Genomic DNA, 22,289 nt, shown 5'->3' with positions numbered 1-22,289 from the left:
TGTGACTAAATGTTCCTGATATTAGGGGAAAATTGCTAGTGGCATTTTTTTTTCTTTGATCTTGAGTAGATTTGCAGAGCATTCTGGAGCAAGATGATTGCTATTAGTCTGCAACTGGTGATAATCAGATGACTTGACTGTGGACACGGTCTGTTACAGATACTGATGCTATTGGTGAGAAGTTGTTAATAATTTTATCACTTGTAAAATTCTGGTCTTCATAATGCTCTGCTCCCAAAATATTTATAGCTATGGCTAGTAATGGATGTGGTGCATAGTTATGTGAAACTTTGAGAAAGTTTACCAGCTTTGGTGGTATGCTTGTCTGTGCAGTATAGATTGGGATTTTTATTCATTGCTACTTGCAGGTATTTATATTGCATTTTGTATTAAAGGCCTATATAACATCCTGGTTTGGATGTTCTAAATTGTACTTCACGCCCACATTCTAATTTAGAAAAGACTTTCAGAATGCTATAGCTGGTGTCAGGCACACAGGATCCTATTGTTTGTATAATCAGTTTAGCTGAGGATACTTATTCAAAAAAAAGATTATTCTAACTGTTCTTGCACAAAATATTGCTGTGAAGGAAGCAAAGAAAAGCTTTCCTTAGTTGTTCATTGATTGAAGATATATATTTAGGAACACTAGACTATGCTAAAACTATGTGTTTTTTTCAACTTCTCCCACACCAAAGGGGACTCAAGGCAGCTATTTAAAGAGTAAAAGATTTAAATTTAAAGAGTAAAGGACTCAAATTACATTTGCTAGTTAATATGTAAATATGCATGTTAGCAAAAGCATTGTTCAGGCTTCTTGCTTAAGAATATGTTTCTCTTATATGGTTTTGTGAATTGTTGAGTATAGCAGTAACTTGACTTTCATCCACTTGACTATCATCATTTTGCTCTTTCAGCCGTTCTCAATTATAACCACATTTCAGATTTCACCCACACGAATTCCTGATTTCATCCAACCTTCCAAGACCTTTATCAACATTCTTATGTATATTTTTCCATCATTACTGTGTATTTAGGTTTCACGCATATTCACATATGTTGTAGAGGCTGCAATCCTATGCACACTTTCCTGAGAGTAAGCCTCACTGAAGACGCTAGAACTTACTTATGAGTAGACAAGCATAGGATTGTACTCCAATTATTTATGTTTTTCGCTGGCCAAAATAAAATTGCAAGCTAAATAAGGCTGTGCTTTGACATTCATCCATTTTTAATTTTTTTCCATGCTGATCCCTAACCAGATGAAAGTGCAAGGTGTTACTGTATTGAGTTGTTATCTTTACATATCTTCTTTGTTTATAATACGTAGTAATGCATAATTTGAAAGCTGATTTTTTGTACCAGAAAGATGAACAATCTGTGTCTTTTCTTTGCAATGTAATGCCTTGAATAAAGCCAACAAAGCTCAACTTGCTGAGTTTCTGCCTTTTTCATCCTCTGCTTATTCGTGCTTCCAAATGAAGGAATCTCAACTGTGAGTTTAGCAATGTGAAGGACTCCAGAGAATGAGAACATGTCACTTTTCTTACCGTTTGTTTTTTATATTTGCTGCTTTTAAAACATCATGTGTCCCTGACACCCTGTAGGGAAAAATTAAAGAATATGATGTATTTCTTTGTTTAAATTGTTCAGTTGAAGGATAAAGGGAATACTCAGTTTTGTAGTGAATTGCTTGTTCTTGGCAAACATAACTGCAGGCACTTGGGCATCTGCCAAGAGCAATAGCGGAGGGTTTGGCAGAGTGAAAGGAAATATAGTGCTGCTGTTGTTGCAACAATGGGACACTAATTGTTGTGTATTCTATAATACTATCTATTACCATTCTGCCATAAGCACATAACAAATGTCTCTAGATCAGCTGAGAGTCATTACTATGCACATTCGCCTTTTGAAAAGATATTACTTATTTACACTAGTTTCAATACTATAAAAGCTTCAATTTATTATGAACGACAGCTGCTTGCTGTAGTTTCATTTGGTTTATTTTTTTGAGAAATAGCAAATTAGGTAGTCAAATAGTTGCATTGACTTCAGAATACAGGATTCTAGGGAGCTCCTATTCTTACAGGGTAGACTGGTTCAGGTTGCATGGCCCTGCTTTCTGGCCTGCCACGAACAAAATTCAAGTAGGAAGCGCAGCCTGTTTCCTTACTCACAGGCAACTTTATGAATTGAACCCCATATTTGATAACATAGTTTGAATACATTATAATATCATTTATAGATATATAATATTAATATTGACAACATAAATACTTACTGGTTAAGTAAGGGCAAGTCAGAATTTTATTGCTATAATTTCTGTGTTTTTGGTTCTGTGTTTCTTTTAAGATATCGGAACTGTGGGGCAAGCTGAAAATCTGTTACCATGCAAGATTTGTGGCAGAACTTTCTTTCCAAATGCATTAGTAAGTAGAAAATCAGATATTTCCTCAGCCTTGATCTAAGTTATTGTTAGTTTTAGAAGTGAAATGTTGTACCCTATTGACATCATTTTATTGCACTCTCCACTGTCCAAAGTTCCAGTGAAGATGCTTCTATTCATTCTGAGGGTCTTATTTATGTTGCTCTTGCTTGAATTGTTCCATGAAGGTAGCTCATTAGCAGGATGGCTACATCTTTATACATATGTGGAGGGTTTTGTGCATATTACACTCACTTTTATATTCATTTTCTGGCCACCAGCACTCTTGCAAGCTCCTTTTTAAAGGCACAGAAGTTTTAAAAGCAGCTTATAGTGCTGAGTGAGTCATGAGATGGAACTTCTTTTGAGAGAAAGGAAACACAAGTGTCCAGTGTGTATGTGGATGTTCCTCTTGTGCTTCTTTGGATCCTGCCAGTTGAGTCGCTAAACTGGTGACTCAAATTCGTCTTCATAGATGCAAGATGTCTGCTTAGTCCCCTCCCATAGGCACCAGTGGAACACTCTGGGGCCTCAGTGGCTGCATGCAGTGGTAACTGGCATCACATTGGGAAAACCTACAGGTTTTCTTTTTTTGCACAAAGAGAACCGCACAGTGATTCTAGATACAAGAATGAAAATATAAAGTGTATTCTGGATCTTTCCAGTGTTTGCTTGAGGTTTGTAGCATAAAGAGTGTGAGGATCAGAAAGCAAGAATGATTGGGGACGAGCTTATTGCAGAAATTTTTGTTTATACTTGGATTTTTTGTCAATGCATCTTCATTTTGATGTTTATTATTTATGTAGAAGTTTGTTTTACTGACTATCTTAATCCATTATAAAATGTACCTTGGGGACAAGGTGGGATGATAAATGAAATATTAAATTTTCTCTTCCTAGGTCAGTAGCTTTCTTTCTTGCCTGTCTTCCACAATATGGATAGTTGGGAGAAGAGAGCAAAATTTACCTGTTTCCAAATATAACTTGAATTTCTTTCTTCTACTTGCAGAAGAAACATGTTCCTATTTGCCAAAAAGCAGCTACGAAGAAAAGGAAAGCATTTGATTCCAGCAGACAGAGAGCCGAGGGAACTGATATCCCCACAGTAAAACCTCTGAAACCAAGGGTAAATACCTGAATATTGGATTATAACCATTTTAGTTGGCTTTTGATGCATGGGCAATATCACTCAGTGGTTGTATGTGTGATGACTTAGAATGTATTCATGGTAGTCAGTCATAAAATGAGTTAGTACAACAAAAGACCAGTAGCTCCTTAAGGGGCATAGCAAGAATTCATAATGGATTTGGAAAGTGTGCCTATGAACAAGGCTAGGATCAACCAGCCTAATCCTACGCCTGTTTACTTAGAAGTAATTCCCTTCCCACTGAGTTAAATGAGATTTATTTCATCCTTTAAGACTGTAGCAGTATGATTATTGTTTGTGAACTTTCATGAGCTCTAGTCATATATTGGACAAGCCGCTTAGCAAGAGCATAAGTAAAAGCCCTGTTTCTCAGAGGTGGTGCCAATAGAGAAAACAGGGCCATGCCTTTGGTGTTTGGCTTTGAATTCAGAATCTTTAGCAACGAGTTAAAACTTTAGATGATAGATAATATTGAGCAAGAACCATACTTATGTTTTGATTTGTAGTAAGAATAATAGTTTTTTTTCTTGAATGAAAGGGAAGTCACAAAAAACATGCAAATAAACATGCAATTAAAAAAAACTTTAAAAAATCATACCCTGTACCAAATCTTTTGGTGTAGCACTATATGCAAGCTTTCAGATTACACAGAACATGCATGATGATGCTGTAGCTCAAAAGTTTGCATACTCCTCCAACAGGTATTGGCTTTATACAGTCAATTCTCTTTATGTGCATATTCGCTGTCCATGAATTCACTTATCTGTGAGGGGCAGAATTGTCACCTGCCTCTCCTTATCTATGACTGTTCTTATTATCTGCAAATACTGTGCTGGTGCACTTAGCATGGGGGGAACTTGGTACAGCTACAAGAAAGGTGGGCAGGGTCAAGAGAGGTTGCAGGAGGAGGCGAGACAGTGGCTTCTTCATGAACAGAAGGGAATGCTAGCACTGTGCGGGGGTGGGGGGGGGAGGAAGAGACACATATACAGTATACAGCTGATGGAGAAAGGTGTTGTAATTGTGTCCAGCCAATTATACTCATTTTTTAGAAAGTTGTCTGGATTAGGTCAATATTCCACATCAAAAGGGCATTGGTATCGGCCATGGAGAATTGCCAGACACATTTGTGTATGTTTCCAGACTTGCCCTGCCATCCTGGGCACCATCTTGGGGAATCCAGCTGAACCTTCACAACACTGGTAATGATGAGAGGTCTCTGGAAGGCTACCTGAGAGCTGCTTTGAGACTGGGACAAGCCCAGGGAAGGAGCCAAGAGATAGGTGGAGGAGGAGGATGGGTGAAGCAACCCCTTCCCCATTACTCAATTCTGGGTCTCATTGTTGGGCCAGCAACCTTCAATGAGTCAGGGGATAGCCAGTACAGATAAATTGTTATGGCCGCAACCTTCATGCTTCAAGGGATATCCAACATGGAAGAGGAGGCATCAGATGTTGGAGATATATAATGAGAACTGACTGTAAAACAGATTGTCCAAGCTAATATTAACATGACAACTACTGCGCACCAAGTTATGAAACAAAGTGGGATATACAAATGGTTCCCAAAGAAATGAGTCTCCTTAACCTTAATGATATTCAGGTAATAAGTCAGAAAGACAAGGAAGAGGTTAGCAATTAATCTTGTGCATGCAAACAGCAAACAAGTGTATTTTTCTGAATTCTGGACTCGCCTTAGGTATGCAGATATCTTGTTTGAATATAGAAGTATTTCTTGAATTATTATTATTATTATTATTATCATTATCATTATCATTATCATTATTATTATTAACAGTATTTATATACCGCTTTTCAATGGAACGTTCACAAAGCGGTTTACAGAGAAAATCAAAGAAACAAATAATGGCTCCCTGTCCCAAAAGGGCTCACAATCTAAAAGGATACAAAAGAACACCAGCAGACAGCCACTAGAAAAGACACTGCTGGGGTGAAGAGGGCCAGTTACTCTCCCTTTGCTAAATAAAAGAGAAGCACCCACTTGAAAAAGTGCCTCTTACCCAGTTAGCAGGGAAATATTCAATGAATTACCTGTACATTAAAATATTATGCTGTAAGAGTGCTTGGTATAATTTCATATTCCACCCACTTAACATTGAGGAAAACATACATACAATTCCCCCATTTCCCTCCCTCTGTTAACTTTCTTGTGTCATTTTTAGATTGTGACCTCACCAGGACGGTACCTGTAAAGAACCATGAATATGGACTGTATATGATAATTAATAATGTACTGGTTTATGTTTCTTTAACTAAACTGCTCTCTCAGCTCTCCTACAAAGGAGCTAAATGCAATTGTGTGGATTCTTACAAAACTGAGGAACACAAATTGGCATCTACTTGAAAATCTTCATTCTTTCTGTTGGCTTCTTAGCCAGAACCTGCAAAGAAGCCATCATCCTGGAGACGAAAGCATGAAGAACTCATAGCAGCTATACGAGCAGCCAAAGGAGTTGATCAGGCCCTTAAAGAAGGTGGAAAACTTCCACCACCACCACCACCTTCTTATGATCCTGGTACGTATATAATGTGTAACTTTGATACTGGGCTTGGTGAAGCAGAGGAAGAACTGGTGTATAAATACTTGCGGAGAACTGCAGCGTCTATTCACGCAGCCTTTGCTGCTTCTTGTCTGTTTTCAAAGTGTCACACAGTGTTGGGAAAAGCAGGTTTGTCCTTTGGGGTGCTCCTCAACCCAACATATTTTCTGGATGTCCCTGTGGCATCTGTGGCCAAGCCTACTTCATTGTTGTTTTTAAATTGCCAGTTTGCCAGGAAATTTTTGGACTGAGCTACAGTGTCATACTGTCATGCTAATTGCTGAAGTCTGATCAAGAGAAAAGAGAAGTCACTATCAAGAGAAAGTTGCCAGTCAGCTCCCAGATGCAATTTTGGATGTTGGTTGTTAAGTTTTAGCTCTAAACTGTCTGGTATAAGTTTTTCTCAATAATCAACTTTTCCCTAATGAGACTCCCATTATCCTGTCCTTCCATAATGAGAGGGAAGCCAGACTGGCATTGGTAAGAGCTGATCTTTAGTGGTCACATCCATTCTTGGGAAAGCTTGCCACTGACACTTGTACATGGTGAAAGCATATTTGTTTGGAAGCATATTTGCATATGTTTAGAGGTTTGAATGCAGCTGAAGTGAAATAATTATTTTTTAATATATGTTGCACTAGTTTTAGAATTTGTATTTTTTAAAACTGCAAACTGTTTTGTAGTTCTAGTCTAGACTGAAAGTTGGGTTATAAATAAATGCTGATTGACTTTAGATTACATCCAATGCCCATATTGCCAGAGAAGATTTAATGAAAGTGCAGCTGATCGACACATCAATTTCTGCAAAGAGCAAGCAGCACGCATTTCCAATAAAGGAAAAGGGGTTACTGATGCTAAAGGGAAGCTTCCTAGTAGGACGCAGGTAAATGGGTCATCCTCAACATTTGTGATTTTGTTTTCTATCCATTATTTCAGAAACCTGCTTAAAGGTAAATAATATGAGTAGCATCCTGATTAGCACTTCTACTGTCGAAAGTTCCCTCTGTGAATGGAAGGAGCATTCAGCTCCTGCAAGGGATCTGGAAGAAGAATGTTCCTTCTGTTCATTGAGAGACCGCCCAACAGCAGAATCACTAGTGAGGACCCTATCCTGTGATCTTATCAAGTTCCATTTCTTGAATCAATTTTAGGAGTGTAAACTAAACTAATGAAAACAGGGAAAGGTTCAGACAAGCAATGATAATGGAGTCAAAGATCACAAAAATTTCTATATTTTTTAAAAGGAGCTAGAAATTATGTAGTGTGTATGTGGTTAACATCTGCTATGATGTTCAGTTGTGCCTTTTTGTGTTTTTTTTTAATTAGATGGGCTCAGTCAGACAAATGATAAAATACTCAAGTGTGTTCATTGGGAATGTTCTCTGTAGGATTTGGTATTTGTGTTTGGGTGACTTGTTAGCTGCTTATTTGGAACTTTGTCATTCTCTGTATTAATGTGAAAGTTCTTCAGAGTCTTTGATCACATTGCAGTTCACAGGACTAGAAAAACTTCACACATTAAATGTGATAAAAGATTTGTTGCCTTTGGGCAAGTGTTTCATGGGAGAGGCTCAAAAATGCCTGCTAAAAAGGAGAGCTATTATATAGTTATTTCATGAGATGAGATTATGAGAAGGTAAAACACTGTAATTAGTTTGACTAAGTTCCAGACCACATGTGATAGTAGTTAGGACTGCCTGTTTTTAACTGAGTAAATGGCCAGATTAAGTTCCCCCATGGATCCACCGCAATATGGGTCAAGAACACAACAGGGGTAAGTCTGCTTTAACCCAACCCTATGTTCTGGTCCTGATCTGGATTGTGCTTCCCCAAACAATTGCTATGTAAAATTGAGAGAAAATGCTCCAGTATGAGCCTAATCAATATCAAATGTTTGAAAGCCAGTGCAAACTGGAATTTGGGGAATTGGGACTACAGCAGTGAGTATCTGTCCAGCCTTCTATTCCCTGCCATGAGTTTTGATTTTGAAGGAACTCGATCAGACTGCTATTTACTCAGTAAAAATAAGCTTGTTGGCTCTAATACTGGAGCTCCTCCTACATATAGTTTGCTCTATGATGCTAAACAATTGCTTTGATTGATTTTTATGCTTGTTTTTTCAGTACAAATCACCATCAGTAAAGAAGATACCTGCAACAGGAATACCACCAGCCTCATCACGCTTACCACAGCCAAGTAATGCTCATATAATTGTCAAAGATTTTTACCTGATGTTGTATATTGAGGATGCGTGAACAAATATGATTGCAGACCATAGCCAGTAAGATACATTGTACTTAAAATGCGCACAGAAGCAGAACTTGGAGTCACGTCTGTAGAATTCCAAGTTAGAAAAAAAGACAAATGGAACCTTTTGAATGAAAGCCGTTAGCTGCAGGTGTCGCTCACTAATATGTGAGGGACACTTTCGCTGTGGGTTTGTTGAGGACGAACACAGCAATGAACTTTTCAGGTTTTCTTTCATCTTCACAAAAGCTTGAATTTTTAAAAAATGTGGATTTTTTTCAAGTTGTGCAATTTACTGGATGTCTTCCCTGTTAGGCAAGCATTAATCACTCCCAGGTGAACAGCAAAAATGAATTGCAGTGGTGCAGCTGTGTATATTGCCTCTCATACTGCCTATTGTGCTTGGTTCTCCTGGTTATTTAAGGCTACAGAAGGAAGCCACAGCTGTATTGCGATGCTCTCTATGATCTTTTGGGAAGGGTGTTAGAACTCGGTGGTACAACATATATGTTGCTTGTGGCCAAATTCAGCCCCTTGCAGCACCTGCAGGTCATGCTGATAATGACTCCTGGCTGAAATCTTGGGGAGCTGCTCTTCATCAGTGTAGACCAGTGGTCTCCAAACTCGAGACAGCTGTGCACTGGGAAAAGCTTCCCCGGCACGAATGGAGCATTCCAATCTGCCAGGGAACCCTGCCACCAATCTCCCCCAAACTGTGCTCTAGCCAGCTACGTTTGTCCAGAAATCCAGGTGCAAAGTCTGGTGCAACAGAACTTGGAAGTGGTTGACCAGAGTGCAGTTTGGCGGAGATCGTTGGCACGAAACAAACACTTCCTTGCAGAACAGTAGGGAAGGGATTAGACTGGGCACTGGGTCTGTCCTGTGGGACAGGGTCTGGAGAGTCCTGTGTCGACAGTACTGGTTTAGATGAACCAATGGTCTGATGCAGCATAAGGCTGCCTTATGTGTACATATGCGCTGAGGAAAGAATTTTGTAGTGAATCAGCAGGAGCGACAGACAGAATGACTGTCATAGGGCAGGTAGGCAGGCAGAAGGCTGTATTATTAAATGTTGGCAACACAGCTTTAAAATTAATTAAATGATGCCAGGAACGGCTACTAATCCTGTTACTATTGGTAATTTGAGTTTTGAATATTGTACAGTGGATAGTGCCTTTGGGCTTGGATAAGGAAAACTTGGGTTCATATCCCACAAAGCCTTCCAGGTCACCCTTAGCAACTTGCTCTCTGCCAGGGTTATAGTGTCAGATTTATGTTAGGAAGTTCTAGGGTCTGTTCACTTTATTGTGTATGGCCTGGAACTTGATTTGTTTCTGCTTCAGCTGGGCAACCCATTTTCCCCTTTGGGAAACAGCAGCACTCTTCCTCTTCCACTCCCTCATTGCTATTAGACTTGCTAGGAATAAAAAGACAAAATGTTTATCTTTTTTACCTCCTCTAGTATCACGAATAGCATTTTACACAAGGTGATTAAGTCGGAACAGTACAGAAGGGAATATCAATATGTCTCCAAGGACTGCTGCAGTTCCCCTGCCACTGCATCATGCAGTTTTGCCCTGTGAACTAAGAAAAAAGAGAGGTACAAGGCACAGAAATGATGTTTTCATGTTTACATTAAAAGGTACACCTGCAAATAAAATACTGTCTGCAAGTGGGCCCGTAGGAAGCAAAATTCAGAATTCATCTCCAGCTCATAAAAATTCTGTGAGGACAACAAGCCCACAAACAGGGTAGGTACATTGTTAACACTGTGTTTAGTTCATTATTTCGCAGTTTCATATTGGTTAAACACATATAAATACTTTGTTCCTTGCCTTGATGGCATTATAAATATAGTAGATTCTGACCTGTCTGGACTTTGTACAAGGCTATAATTCAGTGGTTTTCAAACTGGGGCATCACGATGCCCCAGCCTGAAGGCCCTGGCTTCTGCTCCCTTAAGAGGTGGGGGCAGAGAGGAGGCAGCGACGCAATCCCCAGGATTGCGTCGCTATCGGGGCTGCAGGGACGGGGATGCACTCACCAGTCCCTGTAGCAGCATCCTGGGGGTGTGGGGAGCCCTGCGTGACCATCTGCAGGGCTCCCCAGCCTGCAGAAAGTAAAAGTGGAGCAATCGTGCTCCGCCTCCACAAACCTGGAAGCGGAGCGCGATTGCTCCACTTTCATTTTCTCCAGGTTGCGCAGGGCTCCCCACACCCCCAGGGTCCCTGCAGATGGTTGCGCAGGGATTCCCACACCCCCAGCAGTCCCTCTGCTGCAGGGACTGGTGAGTGCATCCCAGTCCCACTGAGTGACGTGATCCTGGGAAAGGATCATTATGCATATACTGGGGATCGTGTTGCTGCTTTCCCCCCACCCTTGCTGCCTCCTTCCCCTCCCCTACAAGGACTTACTGCGGTTTTCAAACTCCCTGAGAGTTTGAAAACTGCAGGTATAATTGATTCATCAGCATATGCATAATGATCCTTCTTACTGTGAGAGTGATTTGTTTACGTATTGTCTGACATAGGACTTGAGGTCCAGGTCAGTTTCCAAAATATTTTGTAACTTCTCCCTGGCCAAATTCAGTTCCTTCTGCCATCCTGAAGACAGTAGAGAGCAACATTGTTAAAGTGACAGCCCAATCTTATGCATGTCTACTTAGAAGTAAGCCCTATTATAGTAAATGGAGCTTACTCTCAAGTAAGTGTGCATAGGATTGCCGCTTTAGTGTTTCAGTGAAAGGCATACAATGTATATGGCTGTGTGTAAGTATCAGATCCAGTTTCTGCCAAATTGGGGGTTCAAGGTGAGACTAAGGTGATAACTAACTGCAGACCTGTGAGTAAGCTTTTGTCAAAGTTTAGCAAGACCTACCAAATAATTTACTGTAGTTTTATGTATGTATGTATGTTAATTTACTTAATGTATGTTAAGCATAGTCATTTCAACGAAGCTGAATATTTAAATATGCACTAGTGTGCCTGGGGGGAAATGTCCCTGGGTGACACACCCAGGTGTGCACTGCCACCATCCACTGCCCCTTCGCAGCCCCTCAGAGTGGTTTTGCATTGCTCAGAGTAGCTGCCTGCTTCTTTCAAAGTGAAAAAAAGCAGAAAGCCGCTCTGAACAGTGTGCAACTGCTTGGAGCATGCCAGAATTAATTGTGGTGATGTCATCACGTCACCACAAGTACTTCCAGGTCAGGGGGGAAGCATTTAAAGGGACGGCCCCAGGGTGGGAGAACCTCCAGGAATGCAGCTTTATATATGGGTGTTCCCTTTTGTAAAAAAAATTAATCCTTAGCTAAAGGATTGGAAGTTGCCTTTTCAAAATTTGGCTAGGTCCCTTGCTTGCATGGAGACAGGAGAGAAGAGTATTCCTTCTCCAGCTTCTAGATGAATTGTTCCAGAAGCTTCCCCAAGTTTCTGTGGAGTCAGGTGTAGAGGGAAGGATTGCAGGAAAGACCAGTTAGCACAGTCAGAGTTCTCTGCATTCAAACTGTTCTATGCTTTTTTAAAATTATTGCTGTGCTGGTCTTGCCTGATGGTAGTTGTTGTTTCTTTAGTGAAAGGCTTTTAAATATTTCTTATTTCTGCATGTATGGATAAGATACTAGTGAGATCTCTCCTAACTTTGATTGCTCTAGTTTTGCTTCCTTATTCAGATAACTCTGTTGCATGCTAGCACAGGTTCTTCAGAGTCAGCTGCTAGTGTGACTCCAAGAAAATGGGTCACAGTATTTCAAATGGGACCTTGAAAGTGGAATTAATACAGTTACCTTTGGCTCAGTTGTCACCTGTGTTTCTAGAGTTGAACATGTGGTGCAATGTTAACTGTCATTCCCACCTAATTGCTCATTCCAGCTGCCTTCTACTTGCCTTCCCTAGCCTGAGGATGCAGAAGTTGTGATTTAGCCTCAGAGCAACCTAAGTTGTAATTCTAGAAGCTCTGGGAAGTAACCTGTTTTGAGTTACAGCACAAGATATTGCAAGCCAAATGAGGAAGTGATTTTTCGTTCATGGTGCAGGCACTGCTTGATTTGGTCAAACCGTCATTGGGGCCTAGCTTCAGTCTGTGAACTGCTTCTTGGACAGAGGAAAAGAGAGAGAGAGATTTTCGGAGCCAGAATGTGCATTCCTGTGCTTAAGAACACTGGTTCTGGTTGGAGAACAAAGCATGGATGAAAGTAAAAAATGTCAAAGCATAGGCTTATTTAGCTTGTAAATTTATTTTGCTCAGTGAGAAACATAAATAACTATCTATATGATATATGCAATGCATGCAAAGCCTAAATAAACAGAAATAAAACTAAAATAAACATAAGAATGTTACCAAGCATCATGGAAGTTTGAAAGAGGAAAGCAAATGGATGAAATTTGAAATGTGGTTATAATTGAAAAAAGCTGAAAGAGCAAAGCGATGAAAGTCAAGGCATTTCTGTATTGTGCTTCTTTAAGGAGTTAAGATACATACTTTTTAAACAATTCTAGGAATTTTTTCTTGGGGAGGGGTAGTGGGTTGTACCCAAAAACAAAATCTTAACTAGGTGTCATTCAATCAGTGAAGTAAGATACTCATTGTCAACTTGAGTCTTATTAATTTCATTGGTATTTAGGACTCATTTTTTTAATACAATCCATATATTTTAAAAAAATCTTATTCAGCTGTTCAGATTTTAACTCTTCTCTATTTAGCAAGGGTCTGTAAGGTTTTCTTGCTTGTGTCTTTTATTGGAGAATTAGCACAATACTTTTTAAGACTAAGTATTTTTATTGTTGTCCTCTAGGTGGCAGTATTTAACTTGTGCATGAGATTTAGCTAAATAAAATAGCTACAGCTTTCAGGCTGTAGCTCTGAAAGTTTATTTTTGAAGCAAAATTCAGAAATTTGGAATTGCTGACAGCGTAAAGTAATGAGAGACCTTCTGTGGACTGATGTGGTAAAGTTAGCATAACATGTACGTTGTGCTAGTATTTTGAATTTATTGTAGTGTAGGGGGAGGGTTCTTGAAAAGATCAGTTGATACATAGCTCCCCCCCCCCAATTAAACTGTTTAGGAAGGAACCTAGAAAGTTGAATCATTGCTTCTTCTAGTTCATTATTGTCTTGACTGATTGGCAATGACTCCCCAGTGTTTCAGTTAAGAATCTTTTCTACCCTACTTGGATGCCAGAGATCGAACATGGTATTTTTTTTTTTTTACATGCTAGCTAATGAGCCACAAACCCATCTCAATATTGGTTTTCCTATTCTGTCATGTATGCCTTTACATGGGGATAGGAGGACAAATCAAAAATAAAAATGAGCTTTTGGGACAACAGATCAGGCTACCAGGACCTAGGTCTGGTTTAAACAAATAACCTGGGAAAACATGCATGTGTGGAAGTTTGAAAGAAGAGAGGCAGGGTTAGAGCAGTCTTTTTCAACCACTGTGCCGTGGCACTCTGGTCTGCCACAAATGGTCTGCAGTGGGAGTTTTGGGGAGGGTCATTTATTAGTAGGGCCATCGGGATGTGAGCCCCCCACCAACAGCATGGTGTGCCTTGTCAGTTGTCCAAAAACTGATGGTGTGCCTTGACTATTTTAGTACCGTGTCAGCATGCCGTGAGATGAAAAAGGTTGAACATCCCAGTGTTAGAGTTTGTAGTTAGTTACAGAAACTAATTTTTAACTGCACGGTCCAAATGTACACATAGGAGCACCCCAGAACTATATCTGCCAGTCAGAATGAGACATTATCCATTTCTATACAAGTATTGTTTGAATAATTTACTTTCTTGGGGAAGGTTGGGCATGTGTATGTGTGCGTGTACATGTGTTTATTTTGTAGCAAATTAAGGGGACAATCAGATTTCTCTCTACACCATTCTGTTTGCACCCTCTCTTACACTTTTTTGCACATAGGAGTCTCCTACTACCAGTTTCCCCCTCTTGTTGGAATCCAGTCCTATGTGTTGGGACCCCCCTTGGGGAAAAAGATGGGATAAAAATACAGTAAATAAATAAAACCAGGGCCTAAGATTCTTTTTTGTTATTTAATTCATTTCTAATTGAATGTCATCCTCCAGAGGCTCCATGAAATCACGGACGTTGGCACCTAACGTGACACGGAACGCAGGCTTGGGCATGATGGCAAACAAAAAGAAAGGCTATGCTCCTGAAAATTACTCAAGCAGGTAGTTAATTAGTTTGCATTGTTGTTTTTTAAAAAAATTGCTATCTTGTGGGAGTATGATGGCTTGCAAATACCAGAAATTCAGATGTCCTTTGAGGGAAGGTATGAATATGAATGGCACTTTTGTTTCTGCATTATGTGACTCACTAGCTTGGTTTGAGAAAGAAGAGTGGGAGGATGATTTCACATATGGCTATTGAGGTCAAAGAGGCTTGGGATGGAATCCTAACAGGAATGTTACCCATTTGAGTATTTATAGTTACCAAAGAATACATAATTCTGGAATTGAAACAATAATAATGTTGAAAAGTGGTTTTTTTATTATTATTAGTAGTAGTAGTAGTAGTAGTAATATATTTGTAGTAGTAGTAATATATTTGTCAGAGCAGTAGTGGCATTAAAAGAACACACATCCTGCCTTCAAGCTTACAATTTAAAAGAGGCAAGACAAGACAATGACAAAAGGGAGGGGACAGGAAAGGAACTTAAAAGTGAAGGACAAAGATCAGAGGCTGGGAGAAGAGATATGTTAAACTCACTTAGGAAATTGCAGGGAGGGAAAGGTGTGCCTGATGGGAGGCAATGATTTCTAGAGCAGTGTTCTTCAACCTTGGGGTTATGACCCCAATGGGGTCATAAAGCCACATCTATGGGACTGTGGCAAGTTAGAGGAACCAAAATGGCTGCCAGACATGCTACGTTATACAGGTTATCCACTGGGTTTCTGTTCCAGAACCTTCCATGGATTAAAAAAAATGTGGATACCAAATCAGTGGAAAAATAGCTTTAAAGACCCACTGCCAGGTTTCTTGCGCCTCCATTGTCTCCTCAGAATGCTTTGGTATAGATGCTATACCACATTCAGCCACTAAAAGGGGTGAATAACGGAATCTAATGGAATGAAATTATGAAATTCTGGGGTGATAATGGAGGAGCAAGAGACCCAGAAGTGGGTCTTTGAAGCTATCTTTAACCTTGAGAAGCTTGCAACCACTTTGTTTTAACAGCACAAAGATAGGAAATTGGATTTTGGCGCTTTTCCCCTTGTTACAAAGAATTTAAAGCTGGACCTATCAGTGGTGAGTCAAATCAGTGGCTAATAAGGCGTGACCTGAACTGTTAGGGTAGCATGGTGCAATATGTGGGGGGAGGGGCATTGCATAAGGACCAACATTCCATATGTGAAATTATTTACACACTGCTTGCATACATTGGGATTGCTTTTGAGATTTGCTTCATTGTTAGGCTTTGCTGTGTACTGCATGCTATTCTGCATTATTCTGCAGCAGCCTGTCCAGCACTGATGAAAGCCAAGGGGATGTATTATCTTGACAAGCAAAAATGATTGTGCTAAGTTTAAAAACAACATTCCTCATTGTTGCCTGTGAGGGTGGGAAAGTGGATGGTGATGGGGACAGGGTGGATTGGGTCCCAGAAGGGAATGGGATCAACAGAGGTTCCCCAGTTACATTATTTATTTATTGGGTTCATGAAATGAAAAAGGTTGAAGATCACTGCCCTAGAGAAAAGGGGTGATAAGAGTCAACAATATAGGCTTGAAATAGAATATGTAAACTGAAACTTAATCAAGAAGAAAGTGTCAGCTGATGACAAAAGGGCAAATTAAAGAGACAGTGATTAAAGAGGAAACTAAAGTTGTCTTAAAATCATATCCAATAAGGCAGTTTTTCTCAAACTTTGGGTTGGGACCCACTAGGTGGGTTGCGAGCCAATTTCAGATGGGTCCCCATTTATTTCAATATTTTATTTTTAATACATTAGACTTGATACTACCATGGCATGCAATTGCATTTGGGGAAATGTTATACCTCTGTACTTTTCACAGGCTACTATATATATGCTTTTATCAATTATAGTAAATGGAACTTACTCCTGGGTAAGTGTTGGTAGAATTGCAGCCTAGTATTACTAAAAATTTTCCTGCTTGCTGATGTCACTTTTGGTCATGACATCACTGTTGGTGGGTCCTGACAGATTCACATTCTAAAAAGTGGGTCCCAGTGCTAAAAGTTTGAGAACCATTGTAACAAAGGATAAATTGGAACAGAACAAGAATTTAGAAAAGTAGAAGCATTAAAAAAGAAAGGTGAAGCTGAGAAAGAAGCAAATCTGAAAGAAATACAGTCAAAATGGGAATTAAGAGAACAAATTGGTGTCTTTTTAATGAAAAAGGGGCAAACAGAATAAGGAGGTGTTGATACAGACAATATCATCCTGGGATTAGCAGTTGATGAGAAAGTCTGATTGCTAGATGTGCTTGAATCCTGTTACGGTGTTGAACATTGCTGCCCCAAAGTAAATTGGATGGTGCTGCATATAATAAAATTGATCTGTATTTGTAGTGCATAGCAATGATTACTGTTTATTGTAGACTTCCATTATACTTACAATTGAATAGATTGATGTTTTGTAGCTTGCTTGAATATTGTAGGCAGGGAACTGAACTACAAATTTCAAAAATCAGTTTTACTGCCCTAATACAGTGGCAGACTACACTGGAGAATCTTATTCCTGGTCTTTGTAATGAAAAAGCTGATCAAAGGAGAACTTAAGAAAAAGCCCTGCTGGATCAGACTGAAGGTCTTTCTAGTCTGGCATTCTGTTTTTCCACAGTGGCCCTTCTGTTGCCTGTGGGAATCTCCACAAGCAGGAAGGGAAGGCAAACTCCTCTCCTGCACTGCAACTGGGATTCAGAAGCAAACTTGATTGGGATTCAGCGAGCAAACTCTGAATCCCAAAATAATAAAATCATACAATCTCTTTCCTATTTTCCCTAACGACATACATATACTGTAGGTCCATTAACAACCTACCTTTTTGTGTGTGTCTTTGTTCCTTCATGATAGTTAAGCTTCCTTCTTGTAGTAGTAGTAGTAGTCATTTATTTTACTGCCAGGCACATGTATATGTAGAGAAAAGGAGCAAGAAGTATTTGGTAGGCCACTGTGAGATACAGGAAGCTGAACTAGATGGGCCTATGGCCTGATTCAGCGGGCTGTTCTTATGTTCTTAAGCAAAGAGGAACTTTTTTCTCCTGCCCTGTTGACTTGCTGCAGCAGCAACATTTCCTTATTCTCCACAACAAACTGCTTCAGTAAAAGGGTCTGCATGTCAGATCTTGTGCTCAAATACTAGCTTTGTTTTTGTAATCAAGCCCTTTACACTCAAAGCTCTTACCTCACCCCCCTGTCCCCGTCCCCCAACATTACTCTTATAGAAGATCTGTGGTTAGGCTCTTCCACAGTTCTTATTTTGCTAATTACCAGCCCCTGGAACTCTGGGAAGTGTTACTCTGAGAGAGGGTATTTAATCTTTTCCAATCATGCACTTCCTCCACCCAGCTGCTATTATCTCAGCAGGCAGTGTGGGTTATGGAAAAAGGTATGGAAGTATGGAACGCAAACCATAGGTCATGGATCTCCAGTGGTTTGGCCCTTGCATTTTACCGCATTTGACACGGAGATGATACCTGCTAATTTAGCTTCACCAGTGTTACTATAGAAAAATGCATGCAGGGTGCAGTTTAGTCCATTAGCCTGTTGTTCCTCATTGTTGGTGAGGCACACTAGTTTAAACCAATTACCATTAGGATTATGAAATGCTGTTTGTAAAAAGCTAATGCTTTTAGAAGGATTATTTGTAACTGAAAAGCTATTAATGGAGCTTAGAATGCAAATTTTTCATATGCAATTTATATATTATAAATATTTACTTCTGTAATGTTCTTCATTTTGAATGTTCAATGTTTACTGAAGAACTGGATATGACAGTGGAGACTGCTCATCTTCTGTCAATGGAGGAAGCTCAAAAAGCAGTGAAGGGAATTCACCGGCACAGTTACCAAAATTCTGTTATGAATGCGGAGCCAAATACCCTGTTGAATCTGCAAAATTCTGCTGTGAATGTGGAGTTCGAAGAATGGTTTTGTGAGCATGTTCTGTAAAGCAGGATAAAAGATAGCCAGCTCTTTGTTGACCATGGCTGTATGGAAATTATTGCACCTTCCCACCAGAACTTGTGCTAAAGCGCCACATTAATTTCGTGAGAGCAATTCTTTTTGGTTACAGAGTAATTTATATAGATATATAATATACTGTATATAAATGATAGGTATTTAAAACTGTGCCATTCAAGAAGGTATTCTTGAGACACTGTTGGAAATATCTTTAATGGAGCAAAATATTAACTCAAAAAGTAGAAGAGTTCTGCAGTCCTTATATATTATAACCATACATTTCTGGCCGCTTACCTATATATTAGTAGCCTTGAATTATCTGTCTACAGAAAGTATTCTAATAAGGAATTCATTATAGATGCTCAGCAGATAACTGGATGGGTAGATCCTCCTATAATCTCTCTGGTTCAAGTCACACTGATTAATCTCTTCTTTGACCTATAATATTCCGACTAAATAATACTTTTTTCCCAGATATGCTTCAAAAGGTTTTTATCATGATTTGTGTACAGGTTCTTCCCTAGTATATGATGCAACATGTCTCCACGACAGTCTTCACATATCCATTCTTAAACATATTCCCCCCCCCAAAAAAAAAAATTGTTCCAAACAAGTGACTACCATTGTTCTGTAGGTTAATCAATAGTTTTGCAAGTAGTTTCCTTTCAATATCTGTGGGATCATCTACCAATCAATGTACATGCTGCCTATCCAAGCCTCATTGAAATGGAGGGTGTGCAAGCACTTGGTGAATTACATTCTTTTCCTTTCCCATGTTTTGTAAGGCCCTGTTTTCTTTCTCTCCCAAATGTGAAATCACAGTCTTTATGTTTGTTCATTGTAGCCTAAATTGTTTACAGGGTTGTAGTTGGTTGGGTTTTTCTTTTTGCCTTTATAGAGAACATTGTGCTTGTTAAAATGATTGCAACATAGTAGAAATTGTTTAATTTTTATTATAATTTTTGAGATGGCTTTTGGAATAGAATATCAGAATAACTATTTTCAGTGAGTGTCTTCTGCTTAACCATTCTTGGTACCTTTCTGAGGCCAATTCACTAGCTTCAAAAGGCATAGATTCTGGCCCACTGAAATCCTTAACCTAGATCAGTATTACTCTGCTTTTGTTAGTTGCTGTGAAAATGTAAGCTATTTTGCCTAATCCTGTAATCTTTAATAGTGCCTTTCCCAAAATGATTTTGATCACTTGGTTTCAAACTGCCGCTTCCAAGTCATTGTCACTCTAAGTATTTGAGCAATCTTCAGGGTATTTTGCAACATTTGACGAAGCAGTAGGATTCTCATTCTAATTTTAAACTTTATTTTCATGTTTAACCCTTCTACAAACATAATCTGGCTAATGTACTTAATGTGCATTTGGTGGATCAAGTTCTTTTTCCTGTTTCTACTTTCTAGTAAGCTTGTTGCTGGCAAATCACAAGTTCTAGACTATTAGAAATAACAATTCGTTGCTGTACAATTGTATTTGTGAATCTTAAATTTCCCTTAAGCATTTTTAAATGCATTGCCCAAATTTTGTGCTGTGACCCAATTTAAGAAATTGGTAATATTTTGCCATTATATTTAGTTGGATGTGTATATGGTAGCTAGATGTGATGAAACCGAACCAATGTTGGGGAACAAGAGACCAGGATGTGTTAAATTTCATTACGCTTGTACCAGCTCACATTAGCCTGTGCCCCACTCTCATATGCTCCTTCTAGATGTTTTAAGTCGTCCTTGTGAAACTTTTTTAATGGGAATTTTGTGGTTCTGTGTTTAGAGCTGAATTTTACTTATGCCAAAATCAATGGGGTGCACTTGGTCTATGTTCAGTAAGATAGCGGCTTTTGCTCCTGAGCAGTTGCAACATTGTTCATGTGCAATTTGGAAAATGTAGTCCAGAAATACTTAGAATTCCACAGAATTATGCAACAACTGGGCAAGTTCGTATTCAAAAGTTCAGATACCTTCTGTTCAAAAAAAGGACCTTTGACTATGTGATCTATGAAATTGTTTTACGGAGTTTCTGTTAGACTTAAGGGTTGAATTTTCATTGGGATTGTTTATTATGTTCACATCATGCTATAGCCCCACTTTTTGACCACAGCACCTCATGCTTCTCCAGAAGTTACTCCTCCATGTCGAGAAACCTTCTGGAATAGCATATTAAGTGGCATGAACAAAGAGTAACCTTCCATGTGCATGTAGAAGCAGCACTTCATGATTGCACATGTTGTTCTTGGGATCCAAGCCATATCCTTGAGAATAAATTTTAGAAGTAGACTCCTGGAACCCTCTTGCAATTTTCATACTGTTAGGAATAAAGTTGTATTTCTCAAGCATTTTTTCCTCTAGTAATCCTAGTAAATCTCAGTAAAGTTTTAGTGCCCAAGCTGGTAACAAGGGCCAGGTTGCAATCCACTTGTTCTAATCAATGGGAGTTTTGTCACTGAGTTCAAATCATCTGGATCACACTCCTTTACTTTGTTTAAAATCTAGTGAACAAATGCTGTCGTTTTCATAGGACATAAGCCTGCATTATTAAATGATTAATTTGTTTTTCCATTTTAAATACATGAACACTGGGCTTTAGAAGAGTTCTGTATCCCATGATGGCTGTCACAGATACACAAGTATAATATATTTAAGACTTCACTCAAAACTATTTTATATTCTTGGCCTCAGAGATTAATCTCTGTGATTTGGAATGTCTTTTGTATTGCCCTACTGGCAGAGTGGCACAGTCTTTGCGTCAAATCTAATATGTGTAGCAGCCATCCATTCAGATTTGGTGAAGGAAATAATTAAATCTTAGATATTTCACTACATGTTTGGTAGATTGGGGCTTTTATCAAATTTCTGAATGCTGTACAGATCCTACTGGATCCATTTGAGATTTAGTGGATTCTGCTTTGCTTGGGTGCCATTTGGGTCAGACTTTATATGCATCTTCATTCACCAAAGATCCTACTTTATTTATGTTATATAAATGTTTTCATGTGTTTTCTACAAATGCTTTTATTACAACCTCAGATTTCTTATTGCATCTGCTTGCTCTTTAATGTATTGTATCTTGCTTTTTGTAACTAGCCAGTCTAATTTCTACTAAGTAATTATGTGAGTTTTTTTCTTTCTCAGATTCCTTACATTTGGGTTTCCTAATGAATTTTAAGTTTACTTGCAAAAGCAATCTGTAAATGCTTGTTATATGTACGTAGTCTAAACAATAAAGCAGTTATTGAAAACAGAATCTCTCAATATTAGTGTTGTATAACGGGTTGTTGTAGCTTGTGTTTCTGGCAGCTACTGGATCACTATTATTATTATTAATAATAATAATAATAATAGGACGTAATCCGTCTTTCTCTCCGAAGTAAACCCAAGGCGGCTAACAGCACTTAAAAACCGTAAAATACATAAAAATCCCTGAAATCACAATCCCTGAAATCTTTGTTTACTCTATATCTGGGAATTAATATGAGAAAGCTGATTGCAGTTGTATCTAGATGAGTATGATCAAATCAATAGAATGTATCTTATTTAAAATTACTTTCAGACTTCTGTAATCATGCCAGTTCATTTTTTTTTCCTCTCCTAAATCCTATCACTATGACTGGAAGCTCTATCTGCCAGAAACTTGACAGACATTGAGAGCCCAGTCCTATCCTTTCTCCCACTACTGGTGTAGCTGCCTGTATTCTGCTACAAAACAAACTAAAGCTAAAGGTTTAAGAAGTGGTGTTTATGTCCAGTAAAG

At 38.9% G+C, this 22,289-nt stretch overlaps 1 protein-coding gene across 1 annotated transcript in view; it reads left to right on the top strand.

Annotated features, from left to right (window-relative positions):
* The window catches only part of ZC2HC1A (zinc finger C2HC-type containing 1A), a 38,283-nt gene extending 16,501 nt beyond the window's left edge, over nucleotides 1-21,782 (top strand). The window contains exons 2-9 of the mRNA XM_066625622.1: nucleotides 2,353-2,429; nucleotides 3,434-3,550; nucleotides 5,966-6,107; nucleotides 6,866-7,014; nucleotides 8,255-8,327; nucleotides 10,021-10,129; nucleotides 14,450-14,557; nucleotides 18,333-21,782. Of these exons, the coding sequence (XP_066481719.1) occupies nucleotides 2,353-2,429; nucleotides 3,434-3,550; nucleotides 5,966-6,107; nucleotides 6,866-7,014; nucleotides 8,255-8,327; nucleotides 10,021-10,129; nucleotides 14,450-14,557; nucleotides 18,333-18,507 (950 nt within the window). The 3' untranslated portion in view covers nucleotides 18,508-21,782. The remainder of the gene's footprint in view (nucleotides 1-2,352; nucleotides 2,430-3,433; nucleotides 3,551-5,965; nucleotides 6,108-6,865; nucleotides 7,015-8,254; nucleotides 8,328-10,020; nucleotides 10,130-14,449; nucleotides 14,558-18,332) is intronic.
* Nucleotides 21,783-22,289: the final 507 nt, after the last annotated feature.

The sequence above is a fragment of the Tiliqua scincoides genome, chromosome 4 (genome assembly GCF_035046505.1).
Source record: "Tiliqua scincoides isolate rTilSci1 chromosome 4, rTilSci1.hap2, whole genome shotgun sequence".
Classification (NCBI taxonomy): Eukaryota; Metazoa; Chordata; class Lepidosauria; order Squamata; family Scincidae; genus Tiliqua; species Tiliqua scincoides.
This window is presented reverse-complemented; position numbering and strand designations above follow the sequence as displayed.